At 25.9% G+C, this 24,653-nt stretch overlaps 3 protein-coding genes across 6 annotated transcripts; 2 read left to right on the plus strand and 1 right to left on the minus strand.

The window, feature by feature from the left end:
- Positions 1-368: 368 nt before the first annotated feature.
- On the plus strand, positions 369-2,616 carry LOC124424522 (guanine nucleotide-binding protein subunit beta-like protein 1). Its single transcript, XM_046963699.1, has 5 exons — positions 369-604; positions 711-889; positions 1,238-1,568; positions 1,736-2,067; positions 2,491-2,616. Exons 1-4 carry the CDS (start codon positions 461-463, stop codon positions 2,033-2,035), a joined length of 954 nt encoding a protein of 317 aa, XP_046819655.1. The 5' UTR covers positions 369-460; the 3' UTR covers positions 2,036-2,067; positions 2,491-2,616.
- Positions 2,607-5,099, plus strand: LOC124424521 (bifunctional methylenetetrahydrofolate dehydrogenase/cyclohydrolase, mitochondrial). 4 transcript variants are annotated; one of them, XR_006942325.1, is made up of 5 exons: positions 2,607-2,747; positions 3,106-3,286; positions 3,353-3,734; positions 3,873-4,322; positions 4,911-5,099. XR_006942325.1 is itself a non-coding variant. In XM_046963698.1 (4 exons), exons 1-4 carry the CDS (start codon positions 2,674-2,676, stop codon positions 4,256-4,258), a joined length of 1,014 nt encoding a protein of 337 aa, XP_046819654.1. In that variant the 5' UTR covers positions 2,607-2,673; the 3' UTR covers positions 4,259-4,439. The 4 variants fall into 4 exon arrangements, 2 of the variants coding, with proteins under 2 accessions (XP_046819654.1, XP_046819652.1); XR_006942326.1 differs by lacking the exon at positions 4,911-5,099 and adding an exon at positions 4,463-4,587; XM_046963698.1 differs by lacking the exon at positions 4,911-5,099 and having other exon boundaries at positions 3,106-3,290; positions 3,366-3,734; positions 3,873-4,439.
- Positions 4,511-24,296, minus strand: LOC124424516 (dynein beta chain, ciliary-like). The gene is made up of 65 exons (XM_046963690.1): positions 23,959-24,296; positions 23,579-23,812; positions 23,384-23,491; positions 23,077-23,299; positions 22,810-22,962; positions 22,498-22,709; positions 22,107-22,340; positions 21,838-22,041; positions 21,582-21,773; positions 21,282-21,491; positions 20,945-21,219; positions 20,706-20,824; positions 20,277-20,594; positions 20,094-20,145; positions 19,772-19,993; positions 19,456-19,684; positions 19,281-19,376; positions 18,843-19,189; positions 18,596-18,752; positions 18,252-18,484; positions 17,884-18,173; positions 17,629-17,777; positions 17,301-17,546; positions 16,957-17,181; positions 16,670-16,871; positions 16,421-16,587; positions 15,905-16,317; positions 15,550-15,820; positions 15,207-15,469; positions 14,812-15,122; positions 14,595-14,710; positions 14,269-14,480; positions 13,973-14,176; positions 13,815-13,886; positions 13,532-13,747; positions 13,215-13,452; positions 12,881-13,073; positions 12,614-12,791; positions 12,377-12,505; positions 12,059-12,278; positions 11,811-11,972; positions 11,546-11,692; positions 11,310-11,471; positions 10,968-11,204; positions 10,680-10,901; positions 10,362-10,613; positions 10,145-10,271; positions 9,940-10,073; positions 9,599-9,836; positions 9,310-9,497; positions 9,072-9,241; positions 8,768-8,988; positions 8,354-8,630; positions 7,978-8,253; positions 7,484-7,889; positions 7,081-7,397; positions 6,866-6,998; positions 6,511-6,792; positions 6,237-6,443; positions 5,803-6,136; positions 5,552-5,727; positions 5,363-5,473; positions 5,108-5,281; positions 4,886-5,034; positions 4,511-4,805 (listed from the first exon to the last, which is right to left on the minus strand). The coding sequence occupies exons 1-65, from the start codon at positions 24,091-24,093 to the stop codon at positions 4,511-4,513; spliced, it is 13,665 nt and encodes a 4,554-aa protein (XP_046819646.1). The 5' UTR covers positions 24,094-24,296.
- Between the last annotated feature and the right edge of the window lie 357 nt (positions 24,297-24,653).

Below are 24,653 nucleotides of genomic sequence, written 5' to 3' on the forward strand. Positions count from 1 at the left end.
ATTTTCATTGTTTAATATAGATCATGTTTGGCAAAAATTTATTTTGCAAACTTCTTGATTAATATACGAATTATATAGAATATTAATTAGATAATGAAACATAATGAAAAATGATTTATTAGATGACTTTATATCTTTTTTAAATTACATTCGCGTTCTTATACTTGTGTGAACTAATATTATTTTCTTTTTTAAGTATATATATATATAATACAATAAGATAATCTAAAGAATTTAATATAATTATAAGATAAAATATTAATATTGAATGTAATTGAGAAACTTTTGAATTTTATTATTATATTACTCAATCGATACATTATTTTTGTTCATATGATAAAACAGGTTATATAATGCCATCTAGTTTGATGTCGGTATAATTTGTTATCTTCTGCAGAACACGATAAGTTCTTGTTTTTATTTTCATTTAGATATAAATAAAAAGGAAGATTTATTAAAAATGGCAATAATTCCACCAGATCCAAAGTATCTTTTACGTGGTGATATGGGTTGTATTCATAGTCTTTTATTTTGGATTAATTCTGATGTGGAATATTTATATGCTGGTTGTGCTTCAGGAAAAATTTATATTTGGGATTTAAAGGTAAAATGTTATGTTAAAAATTATATAACATTTATTAATTAAATATGTAATATTATAATATATTTTTTATAAAATTCTTTAATTATGTAATTTATATTTGTTACAGAGAAATAGGATATTTACACAGTTTGATGCAGGAATAGATCCCTGTTTGACTATGCATAATATTAATAATAATAATTTATTGGTACAGCAAAAATGTGGTAGTATAAAAATATACAGTTCATCTGATTCGCATTGGTCAATAAATAAAATAATTGATCATGATTACCATTCCTTTTGCAGGTACTAATATTTATATAAGCTCAATAAGTATATATATATAAATATATTTTAATATTATCTTGTTCAATTGCATAGAAAAATCTACTTCTAAAAATATATTTTAGATCGAAAATCATAATGATTTTGTCGATCACTTAATGAATTGAGTATGCTATTATAAAATAAATTTATGAAAAGAACAAATTAATAATCATATAGATTTTATAGTTATATTAAAAACAAATATATTTCTTGATTTCTCTGCACAATATGGCAAAGAATTAATAGATTAAAATTAATAAAATATTTTAAATAAGAATATTATTTTTTAATGATATTTATATCTTATGATATTTTTGATGATTACAGATGTCAAGTATTGTCAGAGGATATTATTATTACTGCTCTTAGAGATTCTAATGTTGGATTATATTCTGTTAAAAGTGCAAATATGGAATTAACTTTATATTCTTCAGAAGTCCCATTTTCAAAAAAATTAGGAGAAGTAATGGCTATAAAACCCTTGCCATATACAGATCAAAAAGTACTTGTTGCTTATGAAATTGGATTGCTTGTATTATGGGATGTTACAGCAAAAAAAGTACTTCATTGCATGGATATAGAATCATGCCCAATGGCTATTGATTTTGAAACTTCATATATGCAAGGAGTTATTGGTAGTCCTTCTGAAAAATTAGAGGTAAAAACTTTTTTTTGTATATATTATATATTTATATATATTTTACTATATACATTAAATCAATTAAGATTAGATCGTATAATACAGTATATATGATTAGATCTTATGATATGTGATTAGATCTAATAATCAGATCATACAATACAGTAGATTTTTTTACTATTTAGATATTTAATTTATCATCCAACACTTTAACAAGTAAATGCGCATTAACTTTAAAAAATCCCGGTACATCAGTTATAAATATAAGGCCCGATAGAAAACTTTTTACCGTGGGTAATTGGGATGGTCGTTTAAGAATATATTCCCAAAAAACTTTGAAGCCACTAGCAGTATTGGATCAACATAAAAGTACTGTGCATGATGTTATTTATTCACCTCATTATGTAGAAGCATATAATTGTAAATATTTAATGGCTGCTGCAGGAAAAGATAGTTACATATCTTTATGGGATATTTATAATTGAAGTTAATTTTAACGTGGAATATTTTTTGTATGGTAAATATATTTTGAATAAATTGTAAATATTGTTAAATCTAAAATTTATATTGGATTTCATAATTATATTTATATCATATTATATATTTTCTTTTCTTTTTTTTCTTTTTTTTTTTCATTTAAATACTTAATCGATTATTTTTATTTTTAGACGAAATGTAAGGTTACGATATCTTACGATCGAAAAAATTCTTATTTTTTAGTTTTGAGTTAGTTATTTTAAAAGATATAAAATATATTTGTTACATCTATGAAACTATTTCGAAGTACATATAGAAACATTCGAGTAAAACTTGAAACTTGCTTAAAAAAACTAATACGCATGCTGTTTCATATGTCCTTTCACTTCCCCCGCTTAAGTTCGTAATACATAGAAATCTAATAGGCATTTCACATTCTATTTCTAATACATAGATATTTTAGGTCAAAAATACTGCTTTGATAAGTGTTCAAATATCTTATCGGATTATCCAGTAAATGTGATAATAAAAATTCTATTAATACATAAAATCATCGTCTCTAGTTCTCTTAGGCGCATTGCGATTCAGCTGATTATACACTTTTATAACTATCGTAAATAGTTGCTATATGTAGTTTAAAAAAAAAATGTTTTCTTTAAGAAGAACATTGTTAGTTAAATCTAAATTATGTATTAAAAAATTGCACACTTCCAATTCATTGTAAGTAGTTTTTTGTAGGATTATATATTATAATTTTATTATAATATATATATATATATATATTAATTATTCAATCTTATAGATATAAAACTTAATAAGTTATTTAAAATGTTAAATAATAATATAATATAATAATTGTGTAATAATGTGAATAAAAATTATTAATTAATATAACGTTTTTTAGAAGACAAGTAATTTTATTTTTGAAAATTTACAAGATTTTATACTTAAAGTAAATAACGTGTATACTAAATACATATTTTATATATTAAATATATGTAATATGTTTTAATTTCATTTATAGGTTATAAACTTACAAATTATTAAGAAATTTATTATTTATTATTATAATTCGCAGATATGATGCTATTAAAATAGATGGAAATGAAATTTCGAAACAAATTAAGGAAGAATTAAAAAATGACATTGATGCCTGGGTAAAAGCAGGTAATAAAAAACCTAAGTTAGTAGCTATTCTTGTAGGAGAGAATCCTGCTAGCCAAACTTATGTTCGAAGAAAGATGGAATCTGCCAATATCGTAGGTAATATATTTTTTAAACAATATGTTATTTGTGTAAAAACGTTTATTGATTTATTGATATAGATTATTCGTTTAGGCATAGAAAGTTATACAATCAATCTGAAAGAAAATACGACTCAAAAAATTTTACTGGAAAATATAAATAGCTTGAATGAAGATCCATCAGTAGATGGCATCATTGTGCAATTACCATTACCAAAGGGTCTCAATGAAAAAGAAGTTTGTCAAGCAATATCACCCAAAAAAGATGTAGATGGTTTTCATTTAGAAAATATAGGAAATTTGACATTGGACAGTAAAGGTATTATACCAGCTACTGTCCTGGGTGTAAAAGAATTGATAGTTAGATCAAATATAAAAACCTTTGGGAAGCATGCAGTTGTAATAGGCAGATCAAAACATGTTGGTTTACCAATAGCTTTATTACTACATGCAGATGGCAGGGGTAAATAATTATCTACAATTATATAAATTTCCCATATATTATTTAAAATTTTATAATTCTTAATAAAATTTTTGTTTCTATACTACCATAGTAATTCTATAAAAATCAAAAAGCTACAATTATAAATTTGTTCTGTAGGAGCTACGGGTGGATTAGATATGACAACAACAATTTGTCATATCCATACTCCTTCTGATCAATTAAAACAAATGACAAGACTTGCTGACTTAGTAGTAGTAGCTGCTGGTGTTCCTAGTTTAGTAACCGAAGATATGATCAAACCTGGTGCTTGTGTAATTGATGTTGGAATTAACAGAGTAAAAGATAAAACTAGTAATAGAAATATACTTGTTGGAGATGTGGATTATGAAAATGTAAAAAAGGTTGCACAATATATTACACCTGTACCAGGAGGTGTGGGTCCTATGACTGTTACAATGTTGTTAAAAAACACGTTTACAGTGGCTATGAAAAATTCGCAACACAAGAAACATTTAAAAAATATTATTTCTGAAGTGAGATAAATCTTCTTACCTATTGTGTTATTTTACTCATTTTGTAAAACAACAGATCAGCAAATGTAAAATAGTAAGTAATAAGCAAAAAATGCACGTATATTTTAATATATTTTGAAAATTAATAATTACTGACATAGAATTAAAAGATTTTTTATTATCATCAATAAAAAAAAACATGTTATATAAATTGTCGAATTTTTTATATTAAAGGCTTTCTATTTACATTTGAAACTTTTTAAATAATAAGGAAACATACGTTCAAATTTGGAGTATAATCGCAACTCCAGCAAGAATCCATTTATTAGGTTTGTCTCGGGTTCTTAAATTGAACGTCCAGACGTAAGTTGGACCACGAGTTCTTGTTTTGTAAACTGGACATTCATACATATTTTTAAGATCTTGCTTATCTTGTGTTATTGCTCTAATATATACTACTGGCATTAAAGGAAATAATTCTTTTAAACGTGCATCCGAGATTACACCTGTTTCAATATCCCAACGAGCTCCTTCCATGTATAAATTATTAATGTAGGAACCTTCACGTGGTGGTGCACTATAGAAACAAAAGTGAAAAGTATCTTATTATTTATGCAAAATCCGGACATTGTAACAATATAAATGATATTTCCTTACGTAACTTCATCCTTTTGTTTTGTAGTTACTTCGCAATGTAGACACATTTTATCTAAAGGCCATTCATTTTTACGTGCAGTTTGTTGCATAATTGCTGTAAGAAAGGACTGAGGATTAAAGAATCCCCCTAGCCACACTGATGAAGGAAGCTATTAGAAAAATTTGACATTAATGTATATAGCTGTGTAAATAATAAAATAAAATATAACAAAAATCATTTACATTAAAATCCGACGTCCAACTAGCAAGTTCTCCAACTCTATTTAACATATCCATGAACCAACTACTTAAATTAAGATTTGAAGGATAAGCTAATCTAGTCCATGATGGTGGAACAGCATTCATAAATATATTATTTTGTAAGTTTTCCATTTCTGGACTAATCGTAAGTTCACCCTATAATAATTAAATGAAATATCAAATTATTCAAATTAAATATATATATAATAAATTAACTTTAATTTAGTCAATAAATACCTTTAACCCAAGTGTTAGTTCTCCAAGAGATCTCTTTAATTCATTACACAACATATTCATTCTTTCACATTCTTGAAAAGAAACAATAATAAATGGAGTACGATCTTCAACCTAGATAATAATTCTATTTAATAATTATTTTTAATATTTAAATAATAAACACAATTAACAAAATAAATTTTCATTCACTTTGCTCATTAATTCTTGTATATTAAATTCTTCAGGAAGTCTATCTATTAAATCTTCTATAGTATATTTAACTTTATCTTCCACTGAAAGACCTCCTTCTGTAGTATCAACAGCTTCTCTTGGTTGCATTTCTAAAAGAGTTCTAAAAAGGTTTTCTGCAGTAGCTGTTAAAAAGCCTACAAAACATTTTGTTAAATATTATTATAGTATACTAATATTTTATATAAGTAATTTTCAGCTAATAGGTATACCTATTTCAGCATTTGGATGAAGTCCATATAAAATAGGACTTTCTGGAGGTAAATAATCATCTATATATTGATGATATGCCATATAATCACTATTAGGTGGTACCAAAAATCCTGGTGTTAAATATAATTCTCCTTCAACAAGTTCAGGTTGTAAATATTCTAGAAGATATGTCTGACATAATCTTCTGTCCCAATCATCAGTGATGTGTCCGCCATACATTATTTCTCCAAATAAATATCGAAGATCTTCCCATGGTACCTTTATATTATTCTCCAAATAATTTAATAATACTGAGATACTAATGGTCAAATCGCCAACACTGAATGGGTAAGACTATAGCAACAGTGACATAACAAAAAAATTCGAATTTTAATTATTTATAATTTAGAAAATTAAACATACTATAAGCTATGTAAATAGATCTGAAAAATACTTTATTCCATCCTTGTGCTCCGAATTTTTTACGTTCATTCACAACAGCATGATAATAACATAGGGCAAATAAGATAGCTTTAAATTCCGTTTCTTTAGTAGCAGAGTCCAATGTTTCTTGTGAAAAATTATCCAGTGCTTTATGTATATTAGCATGCATTCCTGTTGGAGGCTCATTTGTAATTTTTATAGCTGACTCTAGAATACCCTGAGAAAAAAGAATATGTTAATATTTCATTGATATATAATAAGCTTTCTTTTTGTATAATAAATACTTGTGGTATAATTGACTCAGAAGGCGAAGGACTAGCTTCGGCACTTATATATAGACGATAATTTTCATGAGGATCTTCTGTAAGTTGTTCCATTGTTCTTTCTAATTGTGGTAACCAACTTCGTACTAAATGAATATTCTGTAATATAACCCAATGTCCTTCTCTTGCTGCAATATTCATTGCTTCTTCAGCAATAGGTTCTTGTCCTTGACCTAATGATACATTATGGAAATTTTGGCCATCCGATGTAAATCCTAATTTTTTGCCTAGTTTTTCTACATCCTATAGAGATGACATTTTATTGTTAAAATAAATATTGCCTTAATAAATACATTTAATAAAAGATATCACATACTTTCAATGGATCTACACCCGGAGAAAGAATAAAAAATACTGGCGTTATTGAACTCGTTTCCTCATATGATTTTTCGAAAGGTAAAGCTCTGGATTGAACGAATTGTGGACCCAATTTTTCTTCTACAAAGCAACTAATATAAAATAAAAATGAGATGTCTTATATTATTTAACAAATTGCATAAAAAAATATATACTAAATATATAATCGTTTACCTTATAGCATAAGTCATACGGTCCAATCTCATACATCTGATCATGCATAATCTTTGTAAAGCTGTTATATGTCTCCATTCCTGTGGAAATCGTTCTTTTTCTGGTATTTCTGATTCAACAATTTTCTTCCATCTTTTTGATGACCCTTCAATATCTCGATCTAAATTTAGAAAATCATCCATTCCACTTAAATATACTATACCACCCCAACCTATATTATCCAAAAAATCTACGCGACTGCTAAGATCGGGAACATAGGGAAATCGTAGAAGAAAATCTACTTCTACCGATGATATTTCCTTCATATGCAATAATATCTATAATATCATAAAAAAGAATTTTTTTTTTATAAACAACTTATTTATACTATTAATTAAAGAAATTAGATTACGATTATGTTTACTTGTATTGTCATTTGAAAAAGAAATATAATCTTGTCACTTTCAAATAATCCTCTACTAGTATACACATACACTAAGTATGTTATACTATCTATTAAATATGAAACACGTTTTTCAATAATGTCAGATAATTCTGCAAACTTAATTGCATTTCCAAATACTACACTGAATGCCTTTAATGAAAACTGATATAACATATTAATTTTATAAAGTTCATTTAAAATAAAGTATAAAAGACTTGCTCTGGCAGCAACAGGGCGATATAATTCTCGTGCCATATCTATTTTAATGGCAGTTTCTTTAGCTTCAGCTGCTTTAATCTCAATGTCAGCTGCAGTTTTTTTCGTAGTTTCAAGATTCACCACAAGCGTGATATCACTTAAAATATCAGGCCCAGCAGAAGATAATCTGATAAACAGTCGAAAGTAAATATTTCTTAGATATACTTTTCTTTTTTTTTTTAAAAAACACATACATATACAATCATAAAATATACCTATGCAACAAATCATCCTCTAACGCTTTCAGTGTTATTTTAAACATATTTTGTTGAGTGGTAAGTTCACTTTTTGTACTCTCTAAGTCAGGTCGTTCGACCTTTACTACTTCACCTAATAATTGTTCTTCTAAGCCATCTTTCGTAACTGTAAAATTTATAATTGTAGTCTGTGCTTGCATTTCTGGTTTATAATGTGGGTTTGCCAATTTAGTTTGCAATATAAGTCTAAAATTTGGATCATAATCTACTTCTTTATCTCCAATTTTTATTGCCCTGAAATAGAAAATATACAATTTGTTATTATATTATTTGAAAAAAATTAAAATACTTTTTAATAATTTTAATAATTTTTTATATAACAATTTTTGCATACCGTCCTTTCCTTATGAAAACTCGACCGAGGATAGGATCCAACACTGCATCAACAGCTTCCATAATATTTTCTAATAAAACAACTTGTCCATTACTAATAGCATATTCAATTATATCTAAATAATGCCGTTGAGTTAATCGCAATACTTTTAGCTCATCGCCATATTTATTTTTAATCCATTTGATTCCTTGTAATTGTGGATCAATCATTAGTGGCCATCTACTTGAATTTGTAAGTATTGTAGCATTTTCTGATGACATTGAATCAGCTGGTAATCCTATTAAGAGAAATATTGCAAACATATAGCACATTAGTCATTAGGAAAAATTCTTCTTCTTTTGAATTCTTTATCTGTACAGTATATCTATAAAGAAAATGTATGACACATAAGAGAAATTTTATGTACATAAATACCTTCATTATTCCATTGAGCAATTTGAGTATCATCTGTTATTAATGTTAATAAGTCTAAATCAGGTGTTCGTGGGATACGGATTTCTAACTTATCAAAGAAAGGCAGCCAATGTAAATTAAGTAAATCTAATCTATATTTTCTTGTAAAACCACCCATATATGAAATAAATGCTGTCACAAGTAATACATCACCAGGTATAGTAATTCCTGATGTTTTCAATCTATATGATGATAAAAGAAATTATTTAATATAGTAATAATAGTAAATAAAAATATATACAATATATATTTAACATATACTCACATTTTTAAAGTTTCAGTCCAACGTATTTTTTCTGAAGCTAAACCATTTACCAATCTATTTGCAAGATCTATAGTTAAACTTGTTGCATCTGCTTCATCCTGACACTTTTGTTTTTCTGCTAATGCTACTTCCATTTTTTCACTAAGAATATCTAATACTTTTTGAAGTTCCTATGTATATGATATCCATAATGGTATTAAATAATGTCTCGTTTTCTCATCTCTATTCATTAACTTACGTTCAAACGAGCTCTTAAAGAATTTAATCTATCCATTGCAATTTTGAGTTCCGCATTAGCTTGAGCAAGAGCAGCCCTGAGAGGTTTTACAGTTTCATTAATATAATGAAAAACCATTATATTTTTTACCCAACTGCAAAGGCCTGCAGCTGCTTTTGATTTCGAATAAATAAATTCTGGATCGAATTCTGTGTTTATAATAAAAAAAAATATATATATATAATAAACAATATATATTAATTTATACTGTAAAATAGTATAAATTTCTTATTTATTATTGTTTTTATACCTTTATCATTGATATAAGGTTGAATAGCTTTAACAATTTCAGGGTGAATGTTTTCTTTATCATAATTATGTAATGCTGTAAGAAATGCATCTGCAGAACCCATCATTACTTTACATGCTTTCCAACTTCTATCTTTTGGTATTTGACCTCTTGGAGAAAATAAAACCAATACTGCTTGTGCAACTCTTATAACTGCTTCTGGAGGTGAACCAAAAGACTTCAACTCTGTCAAATTGTTCTGAAATTAATTACCATTTAATTCTTTATTAAATATCATTAGATTTTATTACATAAAATGTATTCCTTAATAATCAATGGTAACTAAACTACAATATATTCACCTTGTTTAAAGTATCTAATGCTGCTTCTGCTTGTTTTACAGCTGGTTCCGCCTTGGCTAAATCTTCATCACAACGTCTTTGTCTTTCTGTTACTGTTTCCTTTATTTCGGCAACTTTCCCTTCTTCTTCCGATACTACAAATAAAAAATATATATAGTTAATTATTTTATTAGATATATATTAATATAATTTTAATTTCACTCACCAAAAGCTTTTTCAACTTCAGCTTTGGTGTTCTCTGCTTGCACTTCATATAAAATTTGGTCAGCTACTTCATTCTTTTTTTTCAAATCTACTTCTTGTACTGCCAACACAACTTTTAGCTTATCTACCTAAGAAATGGAAAATATGAAATAAAAATTTTACGATAAAAAATTCAAGAATATTATTTTATTAATATCTTTTATTTAACAATATATTACTTGATCTGCGCAGCTATCTAATTTTTGTAAACCATTTTGAAGTCGTGTAGTCATACTTCCTATTTCAAATGTTTTCTCTCTCAACAATTTAGAATATAAAGATATTTGTTCCAAAAATGATTTGGGCGTTGTATAATTATATCTTTTTTCATTTTGAAGATATAATTTCGATGTTTCGTTTACAATCATATGAACGAAGGTCATAAATAAAGAAGCAGATTTTTTATATTCATTGGGTAATTCTTCAAGTTCCTATTAAGTTATTAGAAATGGATATTATAATTAATTTAATTTTATTATTATTACAATAATTTATACCTGCAAAAATCTAGTAGAAACAGATTGTAAAGCTTCCTTAGGCCAGTCTTGAAACCAATTAATTGATGTACAATTAACAAGAGCTGGAAACTGTCTCACTCTATTTCTTAAAGTTGCACCAACTGGTGAAAAACAAAGCAAGCACTTCAAAAATCTACGAACACGTTCTATAAAAAATTTCCAACAATTCTCTTTAGAATCAATTTGACCTGCTTGTTTTACCTATTACATGGAAAAAAACATTAACTTTAAATCTTATTACTAAATTATTATCATTTATTTTAATACCTCATTTCGTACACCATTAACAATATTATCAACTTCTTCATCTGGAAACAATTCTGAAATTTCTCCAGATGCTAACATATCATTTATAGCTACAAGAAATTTTTCTTGTGCAATTTGCGAATCGGTCATCAAAAAAGCAATACCCATACTTTTAAGACCAGCTTTTAAATAAAGAGTGGCCAAATCAGATTTTAAATCACTTAGAGAATAATCTTTTTTCAATTGTATTTGGAATACCTACGTTAGAGAATTAAAATTAATTAAAGTATTAAAATTAATTTTTTCACATTGTATTATTATTATTAACTTAGAACATACAAGGATATGATATGTAAAATATACCTCTAACGCCGATATAAATGCAGCCAAACGTGACAAAGATTGTTTCCCGCTACCTCCTACACCGACCAAGAGCCCATTTCCTCTTGGTGATTCTAATATTCTATTGATGCGACATACATGATACATTGCATCATCAAATAACACCAAGTTCATTGCTGATATCTATTATACAAATATATACACTTAATTTTCATAAAGCAAAATCAATATTAATATCTAATAAAGTAACCTATTACCAATTCATTATAACTCAATAATGCATCATCAAGTAATTTAATTAAATGATCCCAATCTCTGATTGGCATGTATTTAGATTCTCCAATTCCTTCAGCAAAATGACAATAAATTATAGGCTTTTGAAGTACTATATTCTCATCAAGTTCCTAAATATAATTAAAATTATACAAGATTACGTATAAAAGTTTATGAAAAAAAAAAAGAAAATGAAAAAAAATGAAAAAAAAATAAATATATAAACACAAAAAAAATTGTTTTTATTACAGGTATATTTTTACGAAGTATTTCTATCAACAATTGTTCATATATCTTTTTATCCTCAAAATTTACTAATTTATCTGAATATACTCGTGTTGATTCATGAACAAATAATCTCACAAGATGATTTGGCATTGGAATTGTATCACGAGTAGAATAAAGTATGCCCTGAAAATGAAATTCATTTTTTACTTTTTTTTTATTAATTTAATTATATTTAATATTCATTTGAATACAATAATTTATTTTCTTACCTGAAAAATATTGGATAGATCCCTTAAATTAAATAAATAATGAAATTTGATAGCAGTCGGTAAAAATGTTGTTCCTATCTTAGTATGAAGACTCAATGCTGCATTAATTATTGGTTCTGTCATTTTTTGAACTAATATATTAATTTTATTATGTGGATTAGTTAGATGTTGTTCAAGCATTTGGCTATATATAGTTACTAATGCATCATAATGCGGAAAACTATTAATAATATATTATAATTTAATAGAGAAAGAAAGAGAGAGAGACAAGTGTAAAGATATAATATATTAAATATAAATAAGGTACATTTATTGTACCTGACAGCAAATACAGCAAAATGTCTTTGCAAACGTGGATTTATTGTGAAACTTCCTACTGTTGGATTCATACAAGAAACATATTGGGTATTAATTATATCTTTCAGTATTAACTTCTCTCTGTCATACCTAGGTAAAAGTATTATTATATATTAATAATTTAAATGTTTAATTTTATATATTAAAATTCGTAATTATTAATTCAATTTTTTATAAAAGAAAAAATTATAAATTTACCAATGTCCATAATCCATGTATTGTCTAATAAGTGTATGTGGTTGCACAGTTCCATAAGTATCTATTTCTGGCATATTCATATCATCTATAAAATAAACTAAAAGTTTTGTACCAGATGGACCATAACTTCGTCCTGACTTCTTTTCCAAATACTTCTCTAATATTTTTTGTAACATTTCTATGAAAAATTTTTATCAATATTTATATATATATATATATATACTACTCCAATTTTGTAAGATAACTTTTTTCTGTAATATAATTTACCAGATGTTGTATAATAATTAAGGGGAACATTTGCCGTATTATAATTGTCTGGTAATGTTCCTAACTTCTCAGAAATAATAATACTTTTTCCAGATCCAGCACTTCCAACTAGCATAACGGGTATTCTTTTTTTCATTAACAGATCTATAAAATAACGTAAACGTACAGTTTCCGCCGTAGATACAAGAGATGCCTGTAATATAAACATGTTTTTTTTTAATCTCCATTTAATCTATATATATATATAATAAATTATATTTAAACAATATGTATTCTAACATACGATAATATATTAACAAATTAAATATATAAATATGTGAAATTTAATACACACTTGAATAGGAATATCCATGTCTAATTCAAATGGTAATACTTTAGATTCCCATGGTAGCCACTTTTTTGTTTCTGTGTCTATTAAATAATCAAAAACAGTACCAGTTGAAGGAAATCTAATTGTCTTAAATTCACTTTGCCACCATTTACTGAATTCAACTCGCCAATCTTTTAATTGATCTTCAAACATTGATGATCCAAAAGCCCAAACACAAGCAAATGCAAAGTACAGTTCATACCTTTTATAAATTGCACGTACATAATAATTTAGATAAGACGATTATACATAATTATTTTTAAAACAACATTAATTTTTACCATTCTTTAGGACATTCAGGGGGTACATTTTCTTTTATCAAGAAACAATCAAGCAAATTACAAAGCATTTGTAAATGACATATATCTGGTAAAGGAGTGATTTTCTTGAACTTAAACTTTAATGTTTCTAATGAAACTGGAATATATTTATCAAATAGTATTATTAAATTTGCTCGTTCTGAACTATCTCTTGTATCTGTCCAACTCATCACATATCTAAGAACAATATAATGAATTTTCTAAGTTTAATATATATTTTAGAAATATTTTGAAATTTACTTACGGATTCCAGCCCAAATCTTGTGGATTTATATATAAGATACCTGCTCTAGATACAGTAGCTGGTGTTGCAGTTCTATAAGAATAATATACACTCATTTATTTTTATTAATAACTTTTGATATTTAATTTTATTTAACATATATATTTATTTAATATTACCTTAAGTGTGAAACTTCGAATAATAAACGCATTTGTTTTGTTAATGCAATTCTTTCATTACTTGCTAATGTTAAAACTTTATTATCATCCATTACAGTATTTAATGATTCAATCCACATTGGATCAATATCACCATCAAATACAATCCATTTAGGACCATCACCTAACATATTTGCTTGTTCTCTCATTAATATAGATATTAATCTGTGATATATTTATATAAGATAAAATTAGAATATAGATTGCAAAATTTAAGTTCAAGTAATATTAATGCAAATAAACATTTAGTAACAAACCCATCCTTCCATTCTCTAGTTGAAGGATTGATAATACCAAACAATTCAGCAGTAGTTACAGCTTTTGGATTCAAATCATTATAATATGGTTTAAGTTTCTGATTATAATAGGTTCTGTTTAAGGTTTTCCATACTTGCGTTTTACCTGTGCCAGCTAATCCTACAATAAAAACTGAATGTCGAACGTTGAAGAGTTCTTGTAACTGTACTACCTAGTAAAAAAGTTTTTTAAATAAAATTTTTTATCCACAAAAAAATCAATACAACATAGCATACATTCGTAAATACTTGAAATAGAAAATATCCCTGAGGGATTCCAAACTTACTTTTAATATAAATCCGTCCTCTGGTTGCATTTTTAAATCTAGTGCAGCTATTCTTATTATTTGTTCAAAATTCATATCTCTTAATCGTGGTACTTCTAATGCTGGGAATAAATCACCTGAAGTTTTTGAATTTTATTGTTTATATTTAAATTAAATTAATAAAAGGATTGCTGTAAAATAAATAATTTGTTCTTCTTCCTATTTGTGTAATACTTACTTATTAATCCCATAAAAACAGGTATATCGTCTGTTATTATTTTTGGTATATTAAAATCTCTTAGTGCTCTCATTAATACTTGATCTTCAGCTCTTAAACGATCATCACGTTTTAATTTACCTGCTACAACCAAAACAGACTTAATAGCTCTTAAACCCCAATCATAATGATCTTGTTTAGATAAAAGTTCTCGACATAACATATACAATGTTATGAATTTTCTTGCTAATAAACGGGCATCTTGAAATCCTTCTGCTACTAGCATAATTTCGCATATAAGTTCAAAATCAGGTACAACCATAGCACAGGGACTAAATATAAAAATTGGTGTGGTTGTTATTTTAGAATATATATAATAAAAAATAAAATTGTATTAGAGTCCTTATAAAATTTACCGAAATAGTGCTTTTAGATTTTCAGGTAATTCTGTTCTCCCAGCATAACCAGGATTCATTGTTATAAACATTCCAACAGAATCTACAAGAACTAATTCTTGTCCAAAGAAAAGGAATTTTATTTTTCGACTTTTGATAGCATCTAATACACATTTCACCTGTACTGCTACTACAGATAAAACTTCTACAGAAATCCTATTAAATTCATCAAAACAACCCCATGCACCAGTTTGTGAGAGTCCTTTATACACGTTTCCACATGACTATAATGTCCAAGAAAATTGCTTATTTTTCAATACATATATATATATTAATTACCATAATCACAATATTATATATTTACTTTATAGTCCATTTGCTCTGAACAGTTAAAAACATACACCATTTGACCCAATGCTCTTCCTAAATCTTTAGTTGTTTCTGTTTTTCCAGTACCGGCCGGGCCAGCTGGTGCTCCTCCCATTATCAAATGTAAAGATTGTGTTAAAGTTATGTAACATCTATCTGTTAATGGTGTTATCACTAATCGTGGTACATTGCCCAAATATTCATATGCATATAAAAAACAAGCATCACAAATATTTGCATAACAATCATCTTTTATATCATCCCATCTGCAATGTAAATTTTGTCATTATTTTGTAAATCATTTTTTATTATCATCTATAAATATTTAACAATTTTGTAAATAGCTATACCTGTGTCTTAGTTGTGACTGCCATTGAAAATTTGATACATTATCTGCTTTCATTGCTATTAATTTGGCAACCACATCTCGTGCATGCACATCTATTGTACAGATAGTCATTATTTTTTGTCGATCGTTTTCATTAAGTTCACCACATAAAATTGTAATCAAAACATTAAGTTGAGAAATTTGTTTCTTCAGATAATCTCTGAGAGCATTTTCAAATCCTTCTTCTAATCGACTAAATGCCATATTTACTTCAGTAGTCCACCATATTTGTGTACCACATAATGATGGTTGCCCTTCATAATCCATAATCCACTGTTCACGTGGCTTTTCATCATAAGAGATAACAGCTTGATGAATACGATGTTTTACAGATTTTCTCATTGCATTTGTAACATGATTTAACCAAATTTCAACCTAATAATTAATAACATTAAAAACTGATAATATATAAAGTACTACATTATATACAATATAGTATATACTTTCTTAAGAAATAGTAAAATATATATGAATATACCTTTCCACTACAGTCACAATCTCCATATATAGCCATTTCTTCACCATCTTTTGCTATCATGACAATAGCTATTTTTGTAATTTTCTCCTTTTCAGTTTTCCATTTAAGTTTAGCAAGAGAATCATATAATTTTGCTAAATGTTTACTCACTAATTCTGGATTACTACCTACAATATTACATCTTTATTATATTAAATAAAACAAATATTTAAAAATGATTAAAACCTCTTAAATATTAAAATTACATACCATTACTGAGTATATCCAAAAGATCTGCAGAGGATACAAAATAAAATCTAGGATAAGCAAGTCTTTTTGTTTCAAGGTACTGGAATAATGCATTTTCACAAATATTTAACTCTTTTTGTAATTCTTCTAAACGTTCAAGAAGTTTAGGCTTATTAGTTGCTTTTATAATATTCGGTGTACTTAACATATCTTTTAAAAGATCCTAAAAACAATATGTTTATCTTATCATATGTTTTTACAAACAAATTTATATATTATCCATAAATAAGAAAAAGACAAATCATTACTTTAAAATCTCTATCTATTTTCTCAAAAAGTTTAGATTCTTCAGGTAGCTGACTTCTAATATCTTCTGAACCTATAAAAATACTTTCCAAATGCATCCATGCACGTTGAACATCAAACCATGCATTTATCACAGCATCTGCATTACTTAGTTTATTTTGCCAATCTAAAACTTCATCAAGAAAGTATGATACGTGTTTAGAACCCAGCATATTTTGTAACTGAACCTATAAAAATATTTTAAATTGCATATTTTAACAAAATGCTTTTTATTATATTTATTTTAGCAAAAAAAATCATTGAAGTTAACATAATATAATAATAAATATAAATATATATTAAAAACCTGATTGTCTTCTAGTGTCTCTATTATCTCTTCATCAATTTTTAATACATTAAGTTTTGTTCTTTCATGTAATTCCTTTCCAAACTCTAGTGTAGCCCATGTACTGTGTAATTCTTTCAATACTTTTTCCATTACCATTTCTTTTACTGCCTTATCTACAATTTCTTTAACTTCTTCTTCATACTTATGAAGTTCTAATTTTAACAAATCTTTTAATATTGTTTTGTCATCCATAGTAAATCTTACCTAAAATTATATAATAATAAAATATTAGATACGTCTTATAAACATGACAAATAGAAGATATTTTAAAGATAGTATTGTATACTCCGGTCTCAGCCATTAATTGTAACCAATGTCTGTCTTTAATAGCTGTATTTTTTAATTCTGATACTGCTCTTAATGATGACATCATATTTTTCAATTGTCCTTCTATTTCTATATATAAATTCCAATTTCTTGCATCCTTATCAATTTCTAAGAATTAGAATTAGAATTATATAACGAAGATATGAAGAAAAAAAGAACTAAAAAACCTTCTTTTTTAGACAGGCTCTCTGAAAAATATCTAATTCATACTCACGTCTAAGTTCACGAATAAATTTTTTACACTCTAAATCTGTTCCTTCCACATCAATTTTTTTCCAAATTGTTGTTTCCCATTCATCTAGACTCGTTCTAATAATATTTACATAATCCCATAACATCTTAACAAGTTTCAATTCTCTTCTAGCTTGAACAATATGTTTAAATTCTTCTACACGGTGTTCAAATATATTGGCTGTTTTTTTAAGATCATTCAATTCATTTTCAAATTTCATAATTTCTACGTTTATATCATCCATTTTCTTATAAACATCTGTGCAGGCCAAACTAAAGGATAATATTTCTTATTAAAAATAATTTCAATTATATATATGAAATAAAGAATTATAAATTACATAACATTACTTGAATATTTCATTGACATGAAAATCTGAGAGAAACTTTTGTTGTTTTAAATCATAATAACTTAGACGCTTATTCAATAAGTTTATTTGATGAGACATTAATGGTCCAACAACTTGTTTTATTTGTGCAGCTTGTTTCTTTACTGTGGTCCATAATTCTGGTAATTCAAGTAGCCAATCAAATGTTTTATCATCAAGTTTAACTTGATACTCTTTAAGAAGTTCTATTGTCTCCTGTAATATATTTTATATATATGATAATATAAAAATATTGGATATAGTTGTGAGAGATTATTTCTTTTATAAGTTTGTAACATTATATTTAAAAAACTAATACATATATACCTTAACAGGTTCAAACATATCATCAATTTCATATTGTCGATCTCTGATTTCCTTAAGAAAATATATAGTTTTTAATAAATCTTCATAATCATCTTCTTTAATAGGTTGACTAAATTTGTTACTAGCTTCATTTAAAAATATTGATAAATTTTGCAGACTATAAAAATAATAATATGAAGGAAATAGTAAAATAAAGATATAACTGATTTTTATAAACATTAAAAATGAATATATAAGTCGTATTTACTCTGTATTAACTCCTTCCATAAGATGATGTTTTAATACATTTGCCCATTTACAAATGACATTAAGGAGATTTTGCTTAAACGGTTTCAAATCTATTTTGAGCCAACATGATAAAATATGTTCATCCTCAATTTGATCACATTCCTTATAAAGATCCATGAAAAAGTTTATTTCTCTTTTGTAATCTGCTAAAATAGGTGTCCTTTCTTTCAAAGTATCAGGTAAATTATCACTTAATCGAATGATTGTATCTTTCTCTTCTTTTGTGAGTTTTCGTCCAAAGCGTAAAAATAAATCTAAATAATCTTTTTTATCATCCAGCCAGAGCCAAGAGAAAGGTTTAAATGTCTATATATATAAGTAGATATATAATAGATTAGTTTATCAAATTTGTATATACTTGTTATAAGTATTTTTAATTTTTTATATAAAAAATTACTTCGACATATTCTTCTGCTTTAAATAAACCTAGTTTGATTCTATTAGATGTCTCTTCTAGCATAAAACTTATATTTTCTTCTTCTGTCATATCTATCTACATTGATCAGAAGACATAAAACTTTTAAAGATTAGCATAAAATAATTGAAGAATGTATAGATATAATAATAAATACCCCATAATGCTCACGCTCTTCAGCAATATCAGGATCTACGCGTTTAATTAATGTAGCCATTTTCATAATATCTAGCAAGAAATCCTCATAAAAAGCGTAAAAACCATTTGGATCATCAATATTAATAGAAGGTTTAAATACCAAATTAGAATTATCCAGAGATAGTTGAATTTCAAAGAGTGGCAAAGCATTGCATTCAGGATCAGTTTCATCAAGAATATAACACAAACTTTAACAAATTTTAATATAATTAATTTCTCGTTAAATCATAAATGATATATCTAGTGGAATCTAATGGAATAACATTATAATGCACCTTGTAGAAACTGTTTGAACCAAACCCTCATATATTAAATTATCCACATATGCAAGATATGGTTTCCATTTTATCTGACGCTGAGCTTCAAGTTCTGCTTGTAGCGCAGCTTCTTCTTCTGTCAGTTCAATATCTAATTCAACTACCTCAGATTCTTCAGCTTCTACATCATCAATGAGTTCTTCTTCTATTAAATCAGTAATTTCATCTATATCAATTCTCCTATAAAAAAAATATAAGACAATATAGTTTATTATAAAAATGTATACACACACACACACACACACATACACACATTGCTTATTAGATATGAATCATTTACCTTTCTTCAGTTGGTAAAACATCTTCAGTTTTAATATCTTTTAATTGTTCATCTACATAAAAAATTTTAATTTTTAATAATAACGTATAATAAATCATAATAAAATAATATTTATTCTGGAAGTAATTAATATAATATAATATATATATATATATTGTAAATTTATTTATTACTCATATTTACCCATGTCTAAGTCTACATCATCTTCTTCATATATAGACTGAGGCATTAAATCAAATAAAAGTTTATAATTTTCTTCCAAAACACGATTTAATTCTTTAACAACAAGCTCTATTTCTTGGTATCTCTTTGCAAATTTTTCTTCACGTTCTTCAATTGCAAGTAGATTTTCTTCCTTTAAATCTTTTCTTTCAAGAATTGGTATTAATGCCCAAGAATAAATTATTTCTAACAAAGCACTTATATTTTCTTGAACTTTAAATATTCGAATATATAATTTTCGTGTAAGATTTAATAACTGTTCTATGTATTCTGGCACTTCTGTGATGATAGATTAAATAATATAAAACAATATTTTATTTGAATCAATGATTAAATTAATATAAAGTTATGAAGGATATATGTTTACAATATTTTAATTGTTAATATTACCTATAGAATTCCAATTATAATTAATTTGACCAAATTCTATCAATTTTTCTATTTCTTCTACATCATCCTTTACCAACTGATATTCAACAGGTGAAGTGTGTTTTTGCAACCAATTATACCTATAATAGATAATAAAATCATATAAAATTATTTCATATTATATTTTGTTACTTATCAAATCATGTTAATTTTATTCAATTTACGTTTTTATGAAATAACTTATGTATATATGTACATACCAATTTATAATCAAATTTAAATTACAAGTAGTTTCAAAAAAAAATGTACTTCTATTATTCAAATCAATAAGTTCATCAGGTAAATCTAATTTTTTCAGTATTATTATATCCCGAATTTCTTGCAACATTCCAGCCAAATTAAGATCAAAATTTAATTCTAATAAATTTTCATCATTGACTTTTAATAAAGATTTTGATAAATGTTCTTCACATCTTTCTGGAATTTTTTCTACCCATTCTGTAAAGATGTCATGCTCTAAAGTATCTATAAGATTCTTAAGCAAAAAGTATCATGTTAGTATTTTATTCTAACTGAAATGTAGCTTTTGTATTGTACCTGAAGTTCATCGTATTTATCCCTTATATCAAGATTTATCCTAGACACTATCAATGGATGGTCTACTAATGATGCACACTCAATAGGATAATCTATTTGTTTTCTCATATTATTTAAAAAAGACAAGGCTTTAGGAACAAAATATAATTTCTCATGTGCACTATTATTTTTTGATTCTGTATTTGTATGAAAGTAACGGTCTATTATGATCTATATTAATATAATGGAGTATATATTCATTATTTGTAATACAAATATTAAAAATTATTTTTAAATATTAATAATTATTGCGAATAATACCTTAATATTATCGTATTCAGTATTTATTATTTCTATCAATCTATTATAATTATGCCATAATTGTTCTATTAAAATCGGTCGATTAGCAATAGTTCCCATTATCCATATGAATCTAAACATAGATTCTATATCATAACATTCCATGAATGCTTGGCTGAATATGTTAACCAATTTTCTATCCAGGATTTCTACCTAAAATCGTAATATTATAATAATTTTTTCATTATAAATTCAAGAAAAGAAAAAAATAACTTACATTTTCTTGAAATCTAGACCAATCATTATTAAAACCTACATCTTCTGGTGTTAAAATGCTATACTGAACATCAGCAAATTGACGATACATTTTAACAAAATTCTCATGAATTTCATATATCATTTTATATAAAATGTTTCCTTTTAATCCAGCTATTTCTATTCTTTCTAACTTAAGATATTCTTGTACTATCTCAAAGAAAGCCTGAATAAAAATATAATAAAATATATTATGATTTATTTTCAAAAAGTAAATTACTTTTGTCAAACCTGTAATTCTTTTAAACGTTTGTCAAATTTACGCAATCTTCCAAATATTAATTTATCATGAAAATTCCACAAGATTGGTTCATTAGGAGGTTTAAAATAAGAATCCACTTTATCACGAAAAATTTTAAATATATCTTGATGATAAATTATAATATTTTTTGTTTGTTCCAACCGTTTTAAATTATCTTCAGCATCACCCTCAAATAAAGAACTTGGATCCAAAAATTTATTAGCCTGAAGAATATATAATAAATAACAATTTGTAGATCAATAATTATACTTTTAAAAAAACAATAGTGTTTAGAAAAACAATAGTGTTTGGATTTTATTATTTATAAATATTATTTATAAATGTTTAAAATTGAAATTATGAATATTAAAATAAATGTACCTCAGCTATCAATAAATTTGAAATCATTGATAACAATCGAATAATACGTGTAGTAGTACAATAGTATTTGGAATTTGACCATATTAAACAAACACAATGTATTAAGGGCTTCAATAATGGTTGAATATCTTTGAACTCTGTACTCTGTATTTTATTTAAATAATATTCAAGTGGTTTTAAATGCATCCATATATCACGTGCTTCAATTATAGCTGAAGCAAATAAAAAAATACCATTGAATACAAAATCTTCCATAAAATTGAATTAATATTTAGCTAATTATAATTGTTTTATATAATTTAATGGACTAACCAGCAATAACATTTTTCCATATAGTTTTAAAATGTTCAGAATATGGACTTTCAGTCAATTCAAGTATAGAACCCATCTTTTTTACTCGAGGATCCTTTATCTGTTGATAGATAGATTCTAAATTTTTAATTCTTTTAAACCAAAAATCCAATTCTAAAAATAGTATAATTAAATCTATAAAATATCGGTTTGATATAAATATATCATAAATATTAAAATTGTAAAAACAAAAATATTTATAAATGTTAGCCAAAATATAAAGTATACCATCATTAGGCAAAAGATAATCTGAACTTAGAAGTATTCCTTCTTCATCAAGAATTTCATTTATTTGTGAAGTCCATTTAATAATTATACTTTCAATATTACTTCTTAATTTAACATTAAACTGTACATTATCATTTTGTTGTAATTTCCATTCTTCTTCAAAAATTGTTTCTATATCAATTGGCATGGATAATATTGTTTCACCAAACATTTTTCCTTTTATCTAAAGGACATAAATAGGATATAACTTTTAATGATTATAGTAAAATTAATTTGAAAATCAATTCATATATATGAATAGATATACCTGATAAAGTAAACTTCTAAGATCATAAACATGCTTTTTCACATCTTCCTTAGCAATAAGAGGCCATCCAGTATGATTGATTGGATTTGTTAAAATTGGCAAATAAACCTATGAATATAAAAAAAATATATTACATAATAATATAATAAATGTTATAATACAAATGAGAAAAATTTACTATTAACAAATTAATACCTCTTCTATTAAAACAGCTGCTTCTTCAATAGGTTTTGGTGCCATATCACCTAGTATAAGCATTTCTCTATAATTATATTTTGTAATTTTAATAGGTTCTCGTTTAATAAAATATGAAGATTTAACTCGACTAGGTGATTCAATTCCAAGAAATGGAATGAGAGCACCGGCTGATGTAAGTTGTATAGTTAAAATCATATTGGATGGTATATTAAAGAACTTGAGAATAATATCCTGAATTAATGTTAAAGTTAATTAAAAATATTGAAATGTAAAATTTTTCGCTAAATTATTATCCTTCATATTCATATAGGACATAGAGATTAAGGATCTTTTTAAAACGATTCTTTTACATATCCTTTACATAATTATGACTTTACTTTAAGATCTTCACTTCCTAATAACTTCATCCATGCATCGGCTTTTACTTTTCTGGAAAGTAATAAATACTTATATATAAAATCAAATAATTCATCTTCCTCTTGTTTCTTCGGCTCATCTTTTTTTCCACTCATATTTTTAAATATCAATAAAATGTAATCTAAATTCTATAGTTTATTAACTTTTATAAGCGATAAAGTCAAGTAATGCCATAACGCCGTAAAAAAGTAAAATGAAGTTGGTTGATAAAGTGTAATAAAGTCTACTCGATATAACTCGTAATGATCAAATTTGAAAATTATTGTTTTCATTTCGAAAATTCCTTCTTAAGGCTATTCATCACCTTTTGCTCATAGCGTATGCGATTTCAGTGATAAGTAAGAAAAAAAACATGAACTGCAAGTGCAATAAGGAAATACCTACCCAAATATATATACGTTTATTGCATTGATGTATAAATTTATGTAGATAATATACTTTTCACGCATAGCCTAACAATCGAGTTAATGTATGATATAAATTTTTGTATATAACAGTGCATCTGACAAAAGCAAAAAAAAGAACATATGAAAAGTATTTGTTATTTGTATAAACTATTATATATAAACCATCCTCGGAAAAAAAACACCATTTTTTGATACGATTATTTTCAAAGAAAATAAAGCTTTTTCAAAAATTCGAAAAGCCATTTCGA

The sequence above is a fragment of the Vespa crabro genome, chromosome 5 (genome assembly GCF_910589235.1).
Source record: "Vespa crabro chromosome 5, iyVesCrab1.2, whole genome shotgun sequence".
In the NCBI taxonomy this organism is placed as follows: domain Eukaryota; kingdom Metazoa; phylum Arthropoda; class Insecta; order Hymenoptera; family Vespidae; genus Vespa; species Vespa crabro.

Coding starts and splice junctions, on each gene's coding strand:
- LOC124424522 (XM_046963699.1), top strand. CDS start 461: ATGGCAATAATTCCACCAGATCCAAAGTATCTTTTACGTGGTGATATG. Junction 605..710: donor TTTATATTTGGGATTTAAAG/GTAAAATGTTAT, acceptor TATTTGTTACAG/AGAAATAGGATATTTACACA. Junction 890..1,237: donor GATTACCATTCCTTTTGCAG/GTACTAATATTT, acceptor TGATGATTACAG/ATGTCAAGTATTGTCAGAGG.
- LOC124424521 (XM_046963696.1), top strand. CDS start 2,674: ATGTTTTCTTTAAGAAGAACATTGTTAGTTAAATCTAAATTATGTATT. Junction 2,748..3,105: donor TTGCACACTTCCAATTCATT/GTAAGTAGTTTT, acceptor TATAATTCGCAG/ATATGATGCTATTAAAATAG. Junction 3,735..3,872: donor ACTACATGCAGATGGCAGGG/GTAAATAATTAT, acceptor TTTGTTCTGTAG/GAGCTACGGGTGGATTAGAT.
- LOC124424516 (XM_046963690.1), bottom strand. CDS start 24,093: ATGAGTGGAAAAAAAGATGAGCCGAAGAAACAAGAGGAAGATGAATTA. Junction 19,685..19,771: donor GTTCAAACAGTTTCTACAAG/GTGCATTATAAT, acceptor AATTTGTTAAAG/TTTGTGTTATATTCTTGATG. Junction 7,890..7,977: donor GAGGATGATTTGTTGCATAG/GTATATTTTATG, acceptor ACTGTTTATCAG/ATTATCTTCTGCTGGGCCTG.